A 21699-nucleotide genomic window follows, 5' to 3' on the forward strand; every position below is an offset into this window, starting at 1 on the left:
ATCACCAGGAACTGGGCGTTTCCTGTATCCAGCAGAGGGAGAACATACCTCCCCGCCACCCCCTTCCAGCCTCAGCCACGGGCTCGTCCTGGCCATGAACACAAGCCTGCGCTTGGAGCCCTTGTTCTTGATGCTGGAGGCCCCTCCCCTCCCCCAGCAACTGCAGGCTCCCCCGGCCCAGTCCTTCTCCAGGACAAGGGCATTGGCTGGGGCCAGGGGACCTCTGTGGCCCTGCAGATGTGTGTCTTGGTACCTACCACATTAATGCCCTTACAAAGCTTTATGGCCAGCTCTCCATCGACTGAGAGCTTGTCAAATACTGTAAATTTGGTGTCCTATTCACCTGGACACTAGGGCACCTAGAATGGAGCCAGGCCCAGAACAGACCTCCCAGTTATGATGCAAGGCTGATGCTCCAGAGATATGTCTGTAAAAGACCTGGCTTCAAACAGCCAATCTGCCCTGAGCACATTCTGTGGCCGTGGTCAGGCACTTCCCCTCCCGGGCCCTCCGGAACCCACGGATGTGGGATGCACCTGCCCAAGCTTTACAGACCTTGCAGCTCTGCTACTGTGTTCTTTTTGCACAGATTTATTAGACATATCTATAGACCTTGCAAACCAAGAGGGACGATGCTTTTCTGGCTAAGGTGAAGTTTCAGAGGAGAGACTGGGGAAATAAAATAATGGGAAGAGGACAAAGCCTCAGCCAGATAGGCTGAGGGAGCCAGGCTGCCTGGAGGAGTAAGACTGTGAAGACCCACCCGACCGGAACTGCAACCCCAAGACACGTCCTTCCTATCGACCCTGGTGAGAACCCACCATACACACAGCGACGTGTCAAAGCCCCTGGTCCTGAGCAAGGTACCTTGTGGCAAAAGGCCAATCCCAGGGACCTCCACCCGCCTAGGCCATGTGACTTACATAGGAGCACACTGCTGTCTCCACCAGGGCTGCTGACTGCACGGAATCACGATGGCATATCAAGGCCTGTCCTGGAAGCCCAACTCGGGCCTGGACTGAGCCAACGAAGGGGAGTTTTCCCCCAGAATGTCTCCTTTATAAGTCAAGACCCCTTGGAGACTTAAAACTCCCTATACATGGCCTGCAGGTAAGATAAGGGAACCTTAAGCAATTCTGAAAAGGGAGCACTCCTTTTCCCAGCATCAGAATGCTATGACCCGCAGAAGTGGAGCCTCAAGAGGGAGCCAGCTGGGCGCAGACACGTCCAGGATCTCAGGGCCATGTGCAGGTCCCAGGAGGCCGCACACTGACAAGGACCACAAGTGTTCCAGGCTCCTCCTGCAGCCAGGCAGGCTCCTGGGCCTCCAGACACCCCTTCCCAGGATCAATGGTTTGCCTCTCCAGGCTCTGAGCACATTCTGTGGCCGTGGGCACACAGCTCTCCTCTCAGTCCCAAACCCCTGTCCTAGGAAGAGCTCAGAACAGTCGACCCCCTCCCTCCCAGGTACTGAAATTGGATTGGCTGAGGCCAGCTCAGGGCTGTGAGCCACAGAAACCTGGGGCTCCTCCTGCAACTACACTAAACACAGAGGAGCAGACAATTTGATGCTCAGCCACCCTGAGCCCTTGGGCTAGGAGCCCTGGAGCAGCACCAGACCGATGTGGTGGGGGAAGAACCCTTGGGGTAAGTGCCAACTCCCCTCCCCTTCCCCCGAAGATGGGGAGGGAGGGCAGCATGGCAGGGGACAAGGGGGTGACCTATTAATGCCGGCAAGAACACCTGTTTTCTAGACCCGGAGGAGATATTCAGGGGCTAGGTTCCCTGCAGACAAGGCAATGGGCATTGTTTTTGCTTCCTTTTAATGTAAACGGAATACACAAACACATTAAAAACCCCAACATGACACAAGAGAATACACACCAATTTATATATAGGTATTTACAGACCCCTGCAAACCAAGAAAAAAAAAAAAAAAATGGCACCTCTGGTTAAAGGACACATCTCTTCCTACCCCAACTCTGTCCAGAAGCAAAGTGCTGAGGCAGCTGCAGGAGCCTCTGCAACCGCTTCTGGATGAAACTTAGCAGGAGGCTGGAATGACATCAGAAACCCCTAAAGCAAAACCACTGTCTGACCGGGCTCTAACCCTAAGCCCTCCTCCTTGGCAAACCCACATGCCAAGGATCTGCGTGTCTCAGGAAGAGTGAGCATGATCCCTGAAATTCAGATGCAGTGGGTTCCCAGCCCAACCTAACTTTCCCCAGCCTTGGGCCTACATGACAAATGAGCTGCAACCAACAACGTCCGAGAGAGGAGGGCGGGGAGGAACGAAGGAAGAGGATCCCAGGGAGAGAAATGACGGCTCCGAGCAGGACACTGGGAACCACAGAGAGGCCAGATCTGGACTCACTCACCAGTCCAGCACTGGCCTGGGAGGGCACAGTGGGGCTGTGCTGCCACCTGGAGGGGGATGGGAGCACTGCAGCAAGGAACGAGGACAGCCCCTGGGGTACCTGGGGATCACCCCATCTTTCAGACTCCCACCCAGGAGCCTCACTGCAGCAGCTCTTCCCAGGAAATGGGCTTGGAGAAGACCTCCCTTTCTAACCAGAGGTCGTAGTTCATCTGGAAGTCCTCAGGGAGGTCCACCCGCTGGCCCAGGACACTCTGCAGGCAGTTGTCCACAGGCAGAAAGTCAGGGTTGCTATGGGCCCGGTCATAGCGCCGGGCATTGAAGCGTTCGATGTTGGCACGGAGGGCACACTCCTCTGCCTGGAAGTCCCACGGCCGGGCATCAAGATCTGGGACAAAGCAGGAAGGCATGGTTAGGAGCCGTGGTTGTGGCAGCTGCCCTCAAGTTCACTGAGATGCAGAGCCAGGCTGGGCTGGGCTGGGCTGGGCTGGGCTGGGAATGCTGACTGTCACCTGGGAGCGGGAAGCCTCCAGGCCCCATCCTTAGGAAGAAGGACGGGACTTCTCTCCTGGATACAAAGGGAAGTCAGATCACAGGTGAGGAGCCAGCTTACGGAGAAAGAGGCTTATGTGGCCCCAGTGAAGGAAAGCCACAGGTACGACATTCTCTCAAAGTCACCTTCTCCCTGGCTCGCCAGGATCCCCTAGGTTGCAATTTCCTGACCAGGGGCTGACCACCTTGGCTACACGTGAACCCACGGCACTGGGAATACAGGCACAGGCACGTGGCCCTGGCGCTGTGGCCAGGAACTGTAAGGGTGGGCGGCACACTCGGGGGGACCCGGGGGACCCACTCAGCTGGGAGGCCAAGGTGGCTGCGGGGGAAGGGGAGGAACACATGAGATCCAGAACAGTTAGGGGTACAGGGGAGGCACCTCGCCAGGAGAAGGAACGGAAATGAGGGGCGGCATGGCCAGTGCACTGGCTGAGGGCTGTGTGTCCAGAGCCCTGGCTGTGATGGAAGCTGGGCTGCGACACAGCAGCTGGAACAGGTTATAGAGGAGGACAGGGAGGCACCATATCTGGGCCTTACACGCTTTCAGAGTTTGGCTCTAGAAGTTTCCATCGTGGCTCAGTGGTAATGAACCCAACTAGCATCCATGCGGACGCAGGTCTGATCCCTGGCCTCATTCAGTGGGTTACATCAGTGGGTTAAGCCGGTGTTGCCATGAGCTGTGGTGTAGGTCAAAGATATGGCTCAGATCCTGCGTTGCTGTGGCTGTGGTGTAGGCCAGCAGCTATAGCTCCGATTTCACCCCTAGCCTGGGAACTTCCATATGCCTCAGGTTTGGCCCTAAAAAGACAAAAAAAAAAAAAAAAAAAAAAATTTGTCTGGCTCTAATTCTAATTCTAAGGGAAATCAGAAGCTAACGAAGGATTTTACTCAGGGAGGGAGCACCACCGGATGTGTTCTGTTGTTGTTGTTTTTTTTCTTTTTCCGCTACACCCACAACATATGGAAGTTCCCAGGCCAGGCAACCTACACTGCAGTTGCAGCAATGCCAGATCCTTAACCCACTGCGCCAGGCCGGGGATGGAATTGGTGCCTCCACAGAGACGAGCTGGATTATTAGCCCACTGCACCACAGTGGAAATTCCCTGGATGTGCATTTTTAAAAGATCACTAGGGCCACGTTTGAGGCACTGATGGAGGGAAAGGAACTGGAGGCAGCAAAACCCTGGGAGCTGAGAGAATTTCAGGAACCAGAACCCAGGCAGCTGCAGTGGGGAGAGAAAGGACGAGGAGATGGAGAAAGGCCTGGGACACTTTCTGGAAAAGGCACGACTTCAGGGGAGGCACAGAGGAATGGGGGATGATGACGGAGGCCAAGCCCTGCAGCCTCTCCAAGGCCTTCCGAGACCTCCACCCTGATACCACAAAAGCAGGAGCCAGGTTCTTCCCTGTGCCTCGGAGGGATGCTTAGCACAGAGAAGGAAAGTTGTCACCTCCTCCCCGACCCGCCTTGTGCAGAACCACACTCACCGTTGCCGTAGGCCCAGTCGTCGTTCAGCCGGTGTCGCACCTTCTGGTAGATGGCAGACATGGTCTTCATGTTGCTCTTTCGCCACTGCCGCCCCAGGTACTTGGTCTGCACCTTGAGCAGCTTCAGCACATAGAGCTGCATCATGGCCTGTTTCACCTTCAGCGCCCGCTTCAAGATGGGGGCTGACTTGAACACCACCAGCATCTGGAGAGGGCACAAGAGAGGCCCACGTTAAGGGCAGAAGTAAATGCCTGCGCCGTCGCCCCGCTGCTAGCCCTCTTGGGGACATGGTTACAGTGACCGAGTGCTGCGGGCTTCCCCAGACTGAGGGGTGTCCTGGGACATGGGGCTTCCACAGCAGACCAGGACAGCCCTAGCAAACCTGGATGGTTGGTCACCCTAATTACGGGTCGGTCTGGAAGAAAGCTATGAATTCCTTCGCCAGAACTATCCCTACGTGCACATGTATACACCTGCAGTGAATTCATGGACCGCCCCACCCCAAGGCATCTGCAGACTCAAGGTTAAGGATGCTCAGAACCCTGGTATGTGGAGATTAAGAGGACACAGAAAATTCCTTCTATACACGTGGATTTATTTCAGTGCATGACTGAGCCTCTTCCAGCTTCCAGTTCAACTCATCAAGGAACCAGGGATCAGCCCTTAAGATGCAAGTCCACCCTGGGGACTCCCTGCACCATGTGAAGGGGACAGGACAGCATGTGGCACTTGGCTTTGAGCTCCACATTTCACACCTGCTGACTGCGCTGACTCACCATTGTCCTCGAATGCTTCCATTTTGTCAGCTTGTTCAAGATCCGAAGCAGATTGATACAAGAAAAGAGGTTCCTCCAGCAAAACTGGTTATTGTCACCTGCTTCCTGCAGGGAAAACCCAGGAACACTCATCACCTGCACAGCCCCAGGTGCTCAGCAGCTTCCAAGGCCCTCACTTATATGACCTCAGCACTGCAGGGTCTCTCCATGCCTGTACCAGGAACCCTCTGCTCCCCTCAGCACAGGGGGACCTCCACCCCAGAAGCTGCCAGATGGTACTTCTATACAATGGGCTACTACGCAGCCGTAAAAAAGAACGAAGTAGCCATGCTCAGCAACGTGGACGCAATCAAAGCATGTCATACTAAGTGAAGTAAGTCAGAGGAAGATGAACACCCTATGATATCACTCAAGTGTGGAATCTAAAATACAGCACAAATGAACCTATCTCAAAACAGAAACAGACTCACACACAGAGAACAGACTTGTGGTTGCCAAGGGGGAGCGGGGAGGGGGCAGAGTGGTAGAGACCGGAAGTTTGGGGTTAGCAGATGCAGACTATTGTATTTAGAAAGGATAAACAACAAGGTCCTACTGTACAGCACAGGGAACTATCTCCAATCTCCCGGACAGACCACGATAGAAAAGAACATTAAAAATGTGTGTGTGTATACAAACATCTGAGTCACTTTGCTGTACAGCAGAAATTGGCACAACATTGTAAATCAACTAGACTTAATTTTTTTTTTTTTTTTTTTTTTTTTTTTTTTTTTTTTTGCTTTTTAGGGCCACAACTGCAGCATAGCAGCATATGGAGGTTCCCAGGCTAGGGGTTGAACTGGAGCTGTAGCCGCCGGCCTACACCACAGCCACAGCAACACCACATCCAAGTCGTGCCTGTGACCTACACCACAGCTCACGGAAATGTCGGATCCTTAACCCCCTGAGTGAGGCCAGGGATCGAACCCACGTCCTCATGGATACTAGTCAGGTTCGTTAACCACTGAGCCACAATGGGAACGCCTACAAAAATTGTTTTTAATTAAAAAAAAAAAAGAAGTTGGCAACAGATAGGGAGTGCTCCCTAAATTTTCTTGCAGGAAACATGGAGTGTGATAGTAGCGGCTGTGGCCTCGGCTTCCACTTCCCTCAGAGCTGTGGCCCCCAGAGTTCCAGTGTGGGGAGCGGGAAGCAAGTTGACCAGGCGAGCTCTGGGTCAGCAGCCCCTGGAGTCCACACTCCTGATGAAATAATCCCTCTGCAAGCTTCCTCCCCGGGTCCCTCTACGCAGTCACAGTGCTTCCACACTGACCCTCAGGCCACAGGGAGCACTGGGAAGAGCCCACCACTCACCAGACTCTCGGCAGTCAGCTCGGGTAGCTCGTGCACCACGCAGTGAGGGTAGTCCAGGACAGAAATGCTGCAGAGGGCAAGGGAAGCCAGGCCTCACCAGGAGCAAGGGTGGCGCCGGGCGAGCAGCTGTGACAGGACTGGCTCCTGGCACTCCTCCCTCACTTACTGGAGCAGAGGCTGGAATCTACTTGCCTGCACCACCCGGTTTCCCCAGCCACAAGACAGGGAACACCTGCGCCAGGACAACCTGAGCGGCCCTTCTGCAGCCAGTCAGACGTGTACCTGTAAGGGGTGGAGACCCTGCCTCCCTCACAGCAATAAATCTGGGGCTGAGGGGCAGGGATTTCTCAAGGCAATTAATTTATGCCAAGCGCCTACTGGAGACTGTCTGGTTAACTGCCAGCCAGCCTGTGGTGTATCATACTGATGAGTGGTCCACATCAGGCACAGCTGGCACCAGGTGAGGGGGTGGGGGTAAGAGTCAGCAGAAAGGCATTAGAATGCACATGAATAGGGTTCTCTGAGAAAGCAGGAGGCCTGCCCAAGAAGAGAAGAGAAGGAAAGAAAAGAGAAAAGAACAGAACAGAAAGCACAGAAGGCCAGTGAGGGCTGAGCCCAGGATGGGAACTCTCCTACCCAGGCACAGACAGAGTCACCTGTCACTAAACTGGCTAGACTTGGGTTTGACAAACTGACGTTTTCTACAGGCAGGGACCCTGAACCCTTCATCTTTGTGCCGATGTCTGGCTTGTGGGTGCTGAAAGGGCTCAGTGGGAGAGGCCAGCTAGGAGGCCTGCCATCTGCCCAGACCCACCCCTTCTTGATCCCTGGTTCTTATCACCTGTTCTTGGCAGTGATGTAGGACATGATGTTTTGATTGAAGAATTTTAGGATCAAAGGGATGCAGTTGGCAAACACCAGGTGCTGGGCCATGTATTCAAACTGAAACCAATGGGAAAAAAACATAAGCATAGCCCTTGGGACCCCACCCTCCTTCTTCCGCCAGAGGCCTGTGTCTCAGAACATTCATGCAGAGCTCAAAGGGGTTGGAAGGCCAGGGCCTCTGTTCTTAGGGGCTGGAGGAGCAGCACCGCCTGAGGCCCTGGCCCAGTGGACAGAAAGAAGGTGCTGCAAGTACCTGGTAGACGTGGTTCAACTTAAAGTGCTTGAGCAGCAGCAGTAGGACGGCAGAAATGGCCTTAACAATGACCTCTTTGTGGCGGTTCACATCCACCCCCAGCTTCATGCTCTGCAACACTGTGGTACTGGAAGCACAGTTGTGGGTGAGCCCCCAAGCGCAGCACTGCCTCTCCTCTCCGGGTGCTCCCAGGAGAGACAGGATTCCCAAGCCTTCTCTGGGCCAGGCACCCACCTCACTGCTCCCCCACTGCGGACATCTGAGAGGTCGGGCCCTGTTCCTCCCACCCACTACCCAATCTAGCTCAGCACAATTTTCTTCCTTCTATGACGGCTCCCATACATTCGTAGTATATTTCTCTGCTTTTCCTCCAAAAATGAACTTCTCACTTCAAAACCTTCCCTAAGCTTCTGCCACCATAGGAACTTGTGTTCCTTGGAGCGTGTTCTGTGAATTGCCAGTGTACTGAGATGTTTCATATCATGGGAAAATGGGCTTTGGAATCAGAAAAGTTGTGGAAGCATTGAGCTAAATCAGCTTCTTAATTTAGGAGTTGCCACTGGAAATCTTTCTAAGAGGAGGTATAGCATCTGGCTCTGGAATCCTTTTCCTAAGGCCCATCCTGATGGCCTGGTGGTCTATGTAGTCCCTCTGGGGTTGGCCGATGCCTGCTCCCCCCCCCCCCATTATCTGGCTATCACCACCAGACCCAAGGGGCCCAGCCAGCAGGGAGCTGGGCTCAGAGCTAGGCGGTACTGGCAGGCAGGTGGATCAGGTCAAGGCCCAGGTCCTTCTCAAAGCAGAACGTGATCCCGGTTTGTACTCTCGTGTGAAAAAGATGGGGGCAATGCCCCAGGGAGGAAGAACTCCTAAGGATGTCACTATCACCCTGAGACATTCAAAAATATTCTGCATGCCAGGGCTTCCCTTGTGGTTCAGCAAGTTAGACCTAGTGTTACTGCAGTGGCCTGGGTCCCTGCTATGGCTTGGGTTCCATCCCTGGCCTGGGAACTTCCATGTGCTAAAACTATACATCCTGGATGTCCCACAATCACATACTTTTGAGAAACATTTGGGGAAATGTCAAACACAGCCCAATTCATTTTACAGAGGAGGAAGTGACTTTGCCCAATTCACTCAGTGTTCGCTCAGGGGCAGAGTCTACACTAGAATCCAGGCCAACTGGATTAAGCCATTTTCCCAAGCAGTATAATTAAATATTTCACCTAGAACATTTTCTTTCTTCTGAGCCAGGAATATCCTAAACCCAACCTGCAGAGAAGTTGAACCCAAACACTAACGACAGACAACCTAGCAAACAGTGGGACTGAAAGGAAGCCGTTTCCCCTTCCCCTCTGCCCTTCTGCCCCTGACCTGCTCCATCCCCCAGATACTCAAGGCTTGACACTCACGGCATCTCCTCAGGCAGGACATCTGCTAGGATGTTGATGGAGTCTGTCTTGGCCTTTGAGGTGGGAGCTGCAGCCAGCAGGATCTTTAGCAGCGCAATCTGGGGAGAAGCAGACCATTCAGACAGCATGGGTGGGAGGGCCCAGGGGCAGGACTAGGCCCGGAGAGGTGGTCCTTCCCGAGGCACTCGGGTGGCTGAAGGAGGGGCCAAGGGCATGGCCGCCTGCTCTCAGGGCCAGTGCAGTGGGGAGGGTGGCCCGTGGCAGGTGCCTACGGAGGAGGAGCACTCACCATGTACTGCGGCAGGCTGGGGAGCAAGCCTTGGTAGAGAGTTTCCGCGGGAACTTGCTCCACCTCCTCTTCTCCCTTCCAACACAAGGGGTACAGTGGGGACAAACCCAGAGCCTGGTTCTGAGGATGCTCTCCCGGGCCAGTGTGCTAGCTGGCTGGAGGAGACTGTACATGTGGATGATGGGAGTAAATGATGCTGCTGCTAATGATGGTGAACCTTTAAGACAACGTGCCAGGCACCTGACTTGTAAGAGGACATTTCATCATGACAATTCTATGAAAAAGGTGCTACTGTCATTCCATTTTAACAGGCAGGACAAGAAAGCAGAGAGAGATCTAGTACCTCGCTAGGTCGCCACCCATGGAGCCGGGATTCAGAAGGAGGGGGCTGGCCTGGAGTCCGTGCGCTAAGCCCTGTGCCTGACACACGGCACCCCTGCAGCGGGAGCTGGACAGGGAGCTTTCTGAGGGCAGGCCTGGTGCTCTGCGGTCTTGGCCCAGCACAGTGCTGGGAACGGCTGAACCCTGTGGGCTGAGGAGGGCCCCCAACTCACCCCTGAGAGAGGAGAGCGAAGGTACTCCTCCTCCATCTGTGCCTGGACCTCTGCAATCGACGTGTACTTGTGCTGGAGGGAGAGAGGGGAGGAGGCACTGGGGAAACACCCCCCATTCTCTGGCCAAACACCCACCCCTGGCAAAGACCCCACGCAACTTTCTTCAAACACCGTCTTCTCAAAGACTGTTAAGTCACCACACAGATCACAAACTAGGATCCCCAATCCAAAATATTTTTCCAGGAGTTCCCATTGTGGCTCAGTGGTTAACGAATCCGACTAGAAATGATGAGGTTGCGGGTTTGATTCCCGGCCTTGCTCAATGGGTTAAGGATCCGGCATTGCCGTGAGCTGTGGTGTAGGTTGCAGATGTGGCTCGGATCCCGAGTTGCTTTGTCTCTGGCATAGGCCAGTGGCTACAGCTCCAATTCGACCCCTAGCCTGGGAACCTCCATATGCCACAGGAAGCGGCCCTAGAAAAGGCAAAAAGACAAAAAACAAGCCAACAAACAAAAATATATTTTTCCAAGTGGGCACCTACCTCTTAACACCAGTGCAAAAAAGCACACAATAGATTCGGGAAAAACGCAAATTCAAGGAGAGAAGGGGGCTTTCAGATAGCTATCATGAAATTAAGGGGGAAAACTTACAAGCAGAATCAAGCACCCATGTACTCAAGGATCAAGTACTCAAGTCCTCAAAAAGCCTAGCTGCCTGCGGCGCACTTACACTACAAATGTCAAAAGTACACTGCAAAAGCCTATCAGCATTCGCACCCCAGACATGCTGTCAGAGGAGACAGCTCTTTCCCACCTGTGATGCTTCTGCATTCCTGGAGGGACCCGCACGTACAAAACCCTCAGGTCTCCCTGTCTGCACCCCCACCACACATGCACACACTCACTCCTCCCCTCGCTGCCCAGTGGGTATGGGAGGAGGAACAAGACAGTCTCAGCACAACCTCTTTCTCTTCTTTCTTAAGAAAAGAAAAGCCTGTGCCCTCTTCTGCTCCTTGACCAGGCTTAGCAGGGTGCCAGCGCTGCGGGCCCTGGACAGGTGAACTGGCCTAATTCTGGAAGGGAGGTATCGGACACCCACTGGGGTTGTGCTCTTAGGCCTCATTCTCCACTCACTCTATTGGCAACAGAGCTGGTGTTTCAATCCCCATCCGCCTACTCCTTGAACCCAATTGCCTTGGAACCTGGGCCAGGAAAGGGAGGCTATTTACTAGACCCCTTAAAATTCCAACTGTCAGGTACTATAATCTTTAATAAAACACCAGTAAGAGCCCAACAAAAGCTCAGTTAAAGTAAGGAAGATGTATGAAGAGCTGTTTGAAAGGACATGGCCGGAGTCCACCTATTCCTCCACCCCCCCGTCCTTCCAGCAGACAACAGGCCTCTCCTACAAAGCCTTCTCCCAACGGGCTGGGCTCACCTTACTCACTTGGGACCAAACGAGGCCAAAAAGCTCAGCCAAAGCCACCTACCTGTTTCAGAGTCTTGATGCTTTCGTGGATTGGCCTGGGCAGCCCCACCACCGTGTTTGTGTCACTGGAGAATAACAGAGGCCCCGTGTTAAGCCGGAGGCCGGGAGAGTGACCTTCCCGTGACCTTTCTTCAAAAGGAACTCAGATGCCACTCACCTGCCCAGAGTGTAACCTATGAACTTGCTGCGGCTGGACTCGAGGAACATCTCGATGTCCTTCTCTCTGCCAAAGGAAAAGACTGCCGCTTTCTTAAATGTTATCACAAGGCATCCTGCTTAATAAAGCACAGAATGTCCAGACACTGCGAAGCCAGAAGAAAAACTTCCCACAATTGCTTTTCTTTTTGAGAAAAAGAATAGAAAAAGAAAGAATAGACATCTTCAGACTAATTTAAGGTCCCTCATTTGTTGCTGGATTATGATGCATAACCAGTTTACTCATAAATTTAAGGTGATACATGAAACGTAAAAGCCTACTTTATTCAGACAGCAAAAACAAGTTTGTCAACAGAATTTCTCAAGTATTTACAATTTTTACAACTAGAGCCATAAGCTACTGAGTTTTTCATGAGTCATGCTGTCCTGTCTCCAACAACCAGCCTATCTTGCATTTTCTGATGACTTGCTTTCTATTCCCACTACAGACCACTCAACACCGGGGCTATACCTCCATCTAGAAACTGACTTCTATGTGCTTTCACATTTCTTTTTTTAAATTACTCAATGAATTTCATTACATTTATAGTTGTACATGTTCATCCATTTCTTACACTGGCGCTTTTGCAAAGAGATACCATTTATATACATCCAGGAATCTCCATCTCCATTGATTTATGCACATATATTTCAAGTATCTTAATTATGGTTCTAAAGAAATTCTTCCTTAATCTGTAACATTCTGTCAAAACCCATTTACAGCGTCAGGGTGGGTGGAAATGGGTTCACTTAAATGCCCTTATTTTAATTTCTTCCTATTCCCTTTCACGAGTACCACGTCTGAGAGCTAACCCATGTTACGGACTCGGGAGTCATATGAGGGCCTCTTTGTGCACGGCCAGCAAGGCCACCAAGGCCAGCGCCCTGACACCCACTGGCTAGCACCGGGTACTTTAGGAGAGGCTCCTCCCAGAGCCAAGGTGGTCCTGGCCCTGCACGGGACCACTCATGTCACGACACAGGCTATGTGCTGGGCCCGGGAGTGCAAGGACTCTGGTTTCAGGAGCCAAGAGCATTTGGGAGGTCTGAGACTCACCTGACCTTGGGAGCCCATGGGAGCCCCTTTGGGCAGGTAAGCCTGTCTGTCTGGGGGTGCTGCAGCGGGGGAGGCATCACCTCATCCCGCTCGAGAGGGAACGTCTCCCCCTCCAGACTGTTGTCGTCGTCATTCTCCTCTTCCTCCTCACGAGAGTCGTCAGCCTTGTAAGGATCCCGCTCGTTGAAGGCATCCAAGTTATCCTGCTTTATCAGAGCCTGAGACAGAGGGAGGGGGGACCAGATAACAAGAGCCGACCAACGAATTAGAAAGGCACACGGAGGCTAGAGAGGCGATCACAGAGAAAGGCGGTAGGAAGTGAGCCAGGAGCAGTGCAAAAAGCCAGAGATGGGCCGAAGTAACAAATCAGTTCTTGCCCCAGGCCCTCAAAAGTGCCACGTCCTGAGCACCCACTATAAACTGGGCCTTGGGCTGGAGACACAGTGTCCCTGCCCTAATGACATCCATTTTGACTGGTTGTTCAGAGGGGACTTCCAACAACCTGGGATTCGTCCTGGGACCATGTCCCTGGGCGTGTGCACCCTGAGAGCCCTGAACTGTCAGGGGGACCTTAGGGCCCTCACCTTGTGCTCTCGACGGCCCCGTTTCTGCTGCTGCTCAATCAGGTCGGAGGCGGAGGCTGGCGGAGAGGCGGCCCTCATGTTGCGGATCACTTTGATGCTGTCCTCAGGCAGCGGGGGGAGGCCCAGGATGGCGCGCTTCTCGGCCTTCATGCTCTGCAGCTCCTCGAAGCCGCCCAGCGTGCACTGCATCGTAGACGGGTGCAGAGCGGGGGTCAACACGTCCGTAAGCCGGTCCCTGTCTGTCAGGCTTGAAATCGTCCATGACCCCATGACCCACATCAGCTCTAAACAAGGGACGAAGGCCACCCCCGGGGGCAGTGAGCGACATCAGCAAGGGAGAGGAGAAAAGGGAGCAAGGCAGGGAGAAAGGCAGGCTGACGGAGCCCCATGCGAATGGAGGCCTGGGGAGCCCTGTGTGCGGCAGCCGCCTCAAGTAAGACAGAGGCACCGGGAGAGATTAACCCTTCAAGTGCCTAGAAACGGGGAGGAGACTCTAATGCTTCAAAAGCTGTACATGCCAGTCTTTCAAATTGGGAATATACTAGGTTGGTTGCTCAAATTAAAACAAAAAGAACACTGTCTTCATCTAAACATCCCCCTAGAAGCCAAACCCCAGTAGTGTTCAGCAACGTTAGCCTGCTTAGTTTCACAATTTCTGAGCAATTCAGCTTTCCTCTCTGGCTTCAGTAAGACTTCGTGGGGGACCAAGAGGCCACTGGCCAAGAGAAAAGGCACAGGCCACTCCAGAGGCCTCATCTCCCTGAGCCCTGGCTCCGCGGAGCTGGCCTATTCAGAAGGAAGAGAAGGTGGGTCCCAGGGAAAGCAGGCGTCTAGACCCCAGCACCACCTTCTTCCCAGGCTGCTCCCTTTAGCAGAAGCGCTCCTGGTTTGGCCGGGGCCTGGCTGCTGACAATGGCCCCCAAGCCAAGGGTGCTGGCCGGCCGCTCTCCTGGACCCACCCCTTCCCTACCTAGAAGAAGAGTCAGCTCCTGCTCCAGGCCCCGAGGAACATGCAGGCGCAGGGCTCACTCTTGCTTCTTTCAGGTGACTTCTGACTGAGGAGCTCTACTTACACCAGCTCTAACTTTGCCTCAAGTTACTTTACAAACTCCAAGTTCAAGAGCAGTTTGTCTGGGAAGAAGGTGTTCTATGACTGCAGAAAACAGCTTCCAGGAACCAGGGAGCCAACAATCTATTCTGATTCCAAGGCCAAGTCCTCTCTGGCTGCAATGAGCCAAAATGAACATCGCCTTTCAGGAGGCTTCTTTCAGAATTTTCTTTTTTAACCAAAGCAGTTATATATTCATATAACTCAATATTCAAGAGGACATACAGAGAAAAGCCTTGCTCCTGCCCTGTCCCCTGGCACACGAATTACCCCTCAAGGAAGCGCTTACCAACACTGTCTTCCAGAGCAGCAAGAGGACCTTCTTCATGGGGAAGTGGGGGGCATGGCCACTGCAGAACTTGGTCACCATCCCAAACAGCATGATGGCAAACGGCTCATTGTTGTACAGTGGGGAACCTGGAGGCGACACAAAGGTATCAGGACCACAGGGGCCTCCGTTCAAAGCCCTCTAGCCTCAACTCCCAGGCAGGGCTTTGAGCCAGGATCCCCAGAGTCCTACCCAGCTCGGCCCTGAAGGTCTGTCGCATGGTCCTCCACTCGGCCTTATCACCCTCACACTCCTCGTGAACCGTCTCCACAATCAGGTACATGATGTTGAGCAAGACCCTGGGGACAAGAGCCGCTCATAACTGGGCAGGACTGGGGATGGAGGGAGCACCGCCGGCCTCCTCACACCCCAGCCGGCGCAAGACAAGCCTGCGCATGAAGGCTGCCTAGTCAGGGAGGACTGTCATACGGAAACCAACTGACACCTGACAGTCCCACAGAGCACCCCGTGCTGTTTCCTCCTCTGTCCCATGGTGCCAAGACTGGGACCAGATCTTCTATTTTGTTTCTAGGGTCTAGCAAAGTGCTTACTCAAAGCAGGCGCTTAATAAACAGCTGCCGATTGAAAAGATGTGAAGAAAGGCCCCAAGCATTTACTACACTCATCTTCCTGGAATGAGAAAAACAGAGGCAGGAGGCCACACCTGACTGTGGCACTAAAAGTGGCTTCACCCTGGATTTCCTTTGGGAGCCTCGATCCAGGGTCCCATTCAGGGAGAGCCCTTAGCAGGGACTACCGATCACACACGGAACCCCACACGCCTGCAGATTAGTGGAGGCAAAAAGACAGCACGCAGAGCGAAGAGACCCAAAGGTGCCCGCCCACGCTTGCCCTGACCTTGTTCTTCCTTGGGCTCGAGCTCAGGGAGCCCGGGTGAGCGGCTCGCCTCACCTCAGGTCTGTGCTGTCAGCCAGGGAGATGGCCGGCTTCCTCACGGCGCTGCTGCAGGCGGCACTGTTGCTGCAGGAGAGATGGGAGAGTCAGGGCCTTCCCCTGGGAAGGAAGAGACGTGGTTCCCCTGGCAAGTGCTGCCCAGCAGGGGAATAAGAGCCTATGCCACGCGCTTAGCCTGCACAGGAGTGCAAAGGACCCAGTGGTGAGAGCTCAGACTGCCAAAGCCTGAATCTTGGCTCCAGCGCTTATGAGCTATGTGCCTTTGGGCAAGATACTCAGCCCGTCTGTGCAGACTGGGGAGGGGAACAGCACCTGTGTCATTCCCATGAGCCACTACACGTAATGGCCTTAGAACAACGCGTGGGTCGTATATATAAGGACTCAATGAGTGCTTTTATTACCCACGGTGGGTCCTCAGATGAGCGACTAGCAGCTGACTTGTCCACCAAACAAAGGACTAGCGGAGACACAGGCTTCAGCAGGCTTCATTTGAGCCCTCTTGTGCCTGACTTGTGCCTGGCCTCCTGCTGAGGGGAACCTTGCAGAGCAGACACAAAGGAGTCCACAGGTTCAAAAGAGAGTTCAAAATCAAAGGCCTCTTTTGGGGGGGGCACAGTGGGCAGGCCTGGGCAGGAGCCGCGCTGGCGAGCTCTCTGGTGTGAGCGAGTTGCCAGACCCTTCACCGGTCGTCAAGGTTTGGGTGAGGATCTCCTCTGTTATTCGACCTGGCTGGTCAGGACAGAGCCTTAGGTGCCCCTACAACCCTCTCAAAAGCAGCTCATTCTGCAAGCTGCTGGGCCCCTGCCTCCTTTTCCCTCCTCAAGCCCCTCAGAAGAACTCACTCTATTTCCATGTTCAGAAGCTCCACCAAAGCGTTGAACGTGCCCACCTCCAGGAGCAGAAAGACGTTGTAGCGCATCCAGGACTGCACCTCTGCCTCTGAGCTACACTCCCCAAAGGTGCCTGCAAACACAGGCACAGCTCAGAGCCCCTGCCCGCATGTGACGGGGCCACATCACTGGAGGGACCCGGCACCTGCTTCAGTACCCTGGGCAACGTAGAGAATTGCTCGAGCCACCTTGAGTCTCTTCTCCCTGGCAGTGACCTCCAAGCCATCCAGGAGCCTCATGGCGTGGGTGCGGTGCTGGTTGGTGTCCAGTTCGGTCCACTTCTTATCCGTCACTGTCGGCAAGAGAAAAATCCTCACAGTGGAACAGCCTTTATGGTACTCATCAAATTCAGGACAGCCATGGGACCAGAACACTCAGAAAGACAAATTATTCTCTACATAAGGGATGAGGTCACACTGCTGCTCTACGAATCTGAATTTTCAGACTGAAATCTACTATTTTGGCTGCAATTTTAATCACATAAAGGGTCTCTCCCACCAAAACTTACATTCTGAAAAGCTACTGCCAGAGTACTTGCAAGCCCGCCCTTAATGTCCTAGCTGGCCTTGAATAACCATGGTTCAGCAGGTTTCCTAGGCCACTCCAGGACGACTTAGGTCGTTCCGATGACTAAGAAAAGCCCTCGGCTCTCACAATGCAGGAAAGGAGCCCAGAAGCGGGGAACTGTCTCACCATGCATCCGGAAGTCCTCCTCAAAGCATTTCCGATTCATCAGGAATTCTGGCCCTTCCGTGTAGCTGTAAAGCTCTGTTAAGAACAAAGTCTCATCATCTCCATGTCCACGTCCCACAGCAAGCGACACACACAGTAGAGAAGGTAAGGTGTTTGTTTCTAAAGCCAACTCTGTCCCCGAGTCACGATGACTCCTGGGCTACCCTACCTAATTACTAAGGGGTCTGATGTGCACAAAGGGGAGAATGCTGACTTCCCTGGCAGCCCATAACCAGAATGCCAGGTGGGCATAAAGTGGGCATTTCCAGCCCCGTGCGCACTGATCCCACCAGGCCATGCCAGAGGCTGACTGCCACGTGAACATGTGTCTCTCAAGTGGCTTGAGAACAGGGCTTGTACTATGGAGGCCTGAGAAGCAGCTCAGGCTGACTCCACATTACATGGGAGCAGCAGCGGCAGCGACAGATGTACACAGATGCAGCCACACATGCTGCCAATCCTCATGATCCCCTGTTCGAGAAGAGACCACTGCCAGAGGGGCCGCACACGGCCATCAATGTCCACAGTGGGGCTGGGCCATAGCCAAGTGAGCTGACTGTGCAGAGATGCTCCATAAAAGTAAAGAAAGCCAAAGTTGTGACATACACGGGGCCTGAATCCAACAATGGACATGCTCTAGGTATACACATCACTGCTAGGACCAAGTAGGGGGACAAAATGAACTCCAAAACGATACTCACTCTTAATTCTATTAAAGACTGACAAGGCAAGAAAGCACCCCTAATAATAAGAAGGCCTGTGCTTTACCTGAGAGCTCTGCAGCCCACTTGTCTGTGTCAGCATACTCAAACTCGAGGTCTGGAGACTCGGAATAGCCCTGGTGAGGAAAGGCGAGTCATGCAAAAGATCACCGTGAGTGTTTTCCAAAGGAATGAACACATATGCTTCCAGAGACCCTGCTGTGTTACAGGATGTCACTACCTTCACTTTGCTGATGCCTTATCACAATATTTTGTCCCCTGGGCTAGCTCAGGTCTCCCTCTCAGAACAACCTGTACTACTTCACAGCATTTATCCTAACTCATAATTATAAATGCACATGTGTATTCGTTTAGTGTCTGCTTCTCCATGAGACTGCAGATTCCTTAAGAGCAAGAACTTTGTCCATTTTGCTCACCAATGAGTCCACAATGCCCAGCATCCTACTGGGCATGAACAACGGACTGAATGAATAGTTCACACCCAAATAACTACTTGTTGGAGGAATGAACACTAAAGCTTCCGTGTAATCTGTGCGGTGAAATGACCATCCCACATGGTGCTCAGATTTTGGAAGCGTCATTCCTTCTAGCTAGTGACCTATCCATAGCTCAGGACTATATGAGTATACACACCCTCAGCCCTCCTGCCCTTCTCTCAAATTTCAGTGAGAACTGACGGAGAAGACAGCAGCTGAACAGAAATGGCTCCTTCCTCCCACACGCGGGAGAGGAGGTGACAAAGAGAATCTTTTTACTGCTGGGGATAGGTCACTAGCTGACAACACACCATCTTGGAAGCCATGTTCCGGGAAAAGAGAAGAGATGAAGAAAAAGGCAGTCCTCAGGCTTGATTACAATTGACCTGGGAAGATAAAGACCACTCGAAAATGATGTAAAACACCCACAAACACTGACTAACACGAAGAACTCCTTATTGGGGCCAAAGAGTGCATGTTCTTTCATAAGTTACTGAGCTTCAGTTTCTTCATTTATGGAATGAGGATGACAAAAAAATCTATCATGAAGGTTTTTTTAAGGACTAATCAAAATTGTGTAGCACACAGTGGGCTCCCATCAAATGCCTCCCCCCGGGTCCTGCAGGCACCCCTCAGGTTCCCAGCCTACTGATTTCAGCTAAGACACAACAAAGAGTGGCATTAATATCTGTAAGAAACAGATTTAGACAGGTCCCTCAGCTTAAATGTGTTCACTAACCTTGTATGTGTTGAGTCTACATGGAAATTAAAGGTTAGAAAGAAAAATTCGAATCCATCAAAGTGCATTTAATGGCCACTTAGGAAATTTTTTAACTATTTAAAAACTAGGGGGAGTGCTTGTTGTGGCTTGGTGGGTTAAGAACTCATAGTATTCATGAGGATGCAGGTTCGATCTCGATCCCCGGCCTCACTCACTGGGCTAAGGATGGGGCGTTGCTGCAACCTGTGGCATAGGTCGCAGATCTGGCTCAGATCCTGCATTGCTGTGGCTGTGATGGAGGCATGCATCTGCAGCTCGGATTCAACCCCTGGCCTGGGAACTTCCATAGGCCACAGGTGTGGCTATAAAAAGGAAAAAACAAAAACAAACCCCACACTAGAACTCCTCTTCTGATGAAGGTGGATTATTCATTACCACTTTCAAAATCCTCCATCCTTGAAAAATTATTAGGAAGTCCCCACTGACGTCCAATCAGCCCACCATGCCAGGGCTACTAAAAGGTCAGTTTCATTGCCTTTTCAAATAACTCACCTCAAGCTCAAAGTGTATCTGACTGGAACTTGCCAAATTTTGATGTTTTACCAGAAGATTGCTCATGCAACAACACCCAAGAGCTTGAGAGGAACTGATTTCACAGGCCCAAAGACGGCATCAGCACTCTGCAATGAACTGGTACCTTATGCCTGGACAATGCAGAATTCCCTCTCATTAATAATAATAATAAGCACCTGACTGCTAATCAGCCTCGGAGTCGTCTCAGGTGAAGGAGCCCTCACAGTAAGGGCGCTGGCAATGTGCTGATTAAGAAGCCTGAAACGCTGCGACGTGTGTGTCTTCATTCATGAATTCTGCGATGGGAGGCAATGGGAGTGTAATTCTTTAATGCGGGGTGAGCTCCAAACTACGGTGTCTCCGAAAGGGGGGGAACAACCCACTAGCAAGAACGGAGGGAAAGCGGCTTCCTAACGCGTGTTTAGATAAACATATTTTTCATCTTTAATAGGTCAGCATCGGGCGCACTGGGCACACCAACCACCAGGCATTGTCAAACCATGGCCCGAACCTGCAGTGGCTAAGGTCAGAGTGGACAGGACTGTTTCTCCCTCCTTCTCTCCCCACCTCGGCGCACAGTACATCGGTGCTAATTAGCTCAGTCCGTCTTCGAGGTGCCTTCCAAACCCTCGCCAGTCTCTTCCCTGCCCACACACACCCTTCGCCGCCTTGCGCTGCGGAACCCGCGGGACCAGAAGCCAGAGACGATTAGGGGGTTGGGGGTGTAGCCGCGCTGCCCTCTGGAGCGCACGCAGACCACTGACTCTTCACCCTTGAACTGGGGGCAGGGGATGGAATCCCCAGAGGCCTCGCCCACAGCCCCGGCCGCAGAGGAGCCTAAGAGCGGACATAGGCTCCAGAAGGGTTCTACCTGGCGGCGGAACTCGGGGAGGGGGACCCCGGTTTCAAGTCTCCCGCCCCGGGGATGCCAGCTTTGCGTCCTGCTCCTTTCGCTGTTAAACAAGCAAACAAACAAACAAAACCTCCTCTGCCGAACCCGGCCCAGCTTGAACCCGAGAGCGACCCCGGCCCCAGAGCCTCCGCCCGCCTGGTTCGAACCTCGCCCCCCGAAGCTCCTACCTCCGAGTCTTTGCGCTGGTTGCGGTTGAACTCTCGGGCTTTGCCCCCGGGCAGGAGGCCCCCGCCGGCCCGCGGTGCCCCAGGCGGAGGCTGCGCGACTGCGGGCGGCGGAGGTGGAGGCGGCTGGGGCTGCTTGTTGTTCATGATTAGAGGACCGGGACCGCCGAGTGCCGGCTCCATCTTGGCTGCTCCACACCCCCGGCTCGGCTCAGTTCAACGACAGTTGCTGCGATGAAACTCTCGCGTGATTTCCTCCCGGAACGCTCCCTGATCGCCATATTAAGTGTGGCGGCAAGTGCCGGAAGCCATCTTGGCTGCCCAACAGTTCGCGATATTTCTTCTATTTGCCTTCCTATCCTCCTCTGCCCCTTTGGTTTTTACTCTGTGTGGGTCCCAGTTTAGAGGTCTTTTTATCTGCGTAGCCCATAAACCCCTTAAGTCAGTTTAGGCCTGCCCAACTCCTGCCTTCACCATCTCTTTGCGCTTGTCACTGTTACAGCCCTGTTCAAAGCTTTGGAGATATGAACAAAATGGACACAATTCCAGTCTTCATGGCGTTTCCATGGGGGGAGAGGTGCGAAAAAAATGAATAAATCAATAAAACAATTACAGTTATGGCATTCATTAATCACTTATTCATTAGACATTTAATGGATATCTGGTATGCTCCAAGCATGTGATAGAATGAGGAACGAAATCAAATGCCTGCACTAACGGTACATAACACAGTGTCTAGTGGGAGAGACGATGTGCACACAAACAAACAGATTAGACAAGTAAGCTCTGAGAAGAAACAAAAAGAAGTGTAAGGGGGAGTTCCCTGGTGGCCTAGCAGTTAAGGACTTGGCTTTGTCACTGCTGTGGCTCCCGTTCGATTTTCTCTGGCC

The 21699-nt window shown here is 52.9% G+C and overlaps 1 protein-coding gene across 1 annotated transcript; it reads right to left on the bottom strand.

The window, feature by feature from the left end:
• On the bottom strand, nt 1807-21228 carry STRIP1 (striatin interacting protein 1). Its single transcript, XM_003125856.6, has 21 exons — nt 20813-21228; nt 18009-18078; nt 17202-17276; nt 16666-16800; nt 16461-16581; nt 15616-15684; nt 14896-15002; nt 14665-14792; nt 13268-13450; nt 12684-12901; nt 11589-11654; nt 11433-11496; nt 9944-10015; nt 9390-9464; nt 9101-9198; nt 7689-7815; nt 7392-7492; nt 6551-6617; nt 5198-5302; nt 4421-4625; nt 1807-2765 (listed from the first exon to the last, which is right to left on the bottom strand). Exons 1-21 carry the CDS (start codon nt 20990-20992, stop codon nt 2518-2520), a joined length of 2514 nt encoding a protein of 837 aa, XP_003125904.3. The 5' UTR covers nt 20993-21228; the 3' UTR covers nt 1807-2517.

The sequence above is a fragment of the Sus scrofa genome, chromosome 4 (assembly GCF_000003025.6).
Source record: "Sus scrofa isolate TJ Tabasco breed Duroc chromosome 4, Sscrofa11.1, whole genome shotgun sequence".
Taxonomy (NCBI): domain Eukaryota; kingdom Metazoa; phylum Chordata; class Mammalia; order Artiodactyla; family Suidae; genus Sus; species Sus scrofa.

What these genes read in the sequence shown, in the direction of transcription:
- STRIP1 (XM_003125856.6), bottom strand. Translation starts at nt 20,992, where the DNA reads ATGGAGCCGGCACTCGGCGGTCCCGGTCCTCTAATCATGAACAACAAG. An exon ending in ACCAGCGCAAAGACTCGGAG is followed by an intron (nt 18,079 to 20,812) that starts GTAGGAGCTTCG and finishes TTTCCTCACCAG; the next exon opens with GGCTATTCCGAGTCTCCAGA. An exon ending in CCATGGGCTCCCAAGGTCAG is followed by an intron (nt 11,655 to 12,683) that starts GTGAGTCTCAGA and finishes TTCCTTTGGCAG; the next exon opens with AGAGAAGGACATCGAGATGT.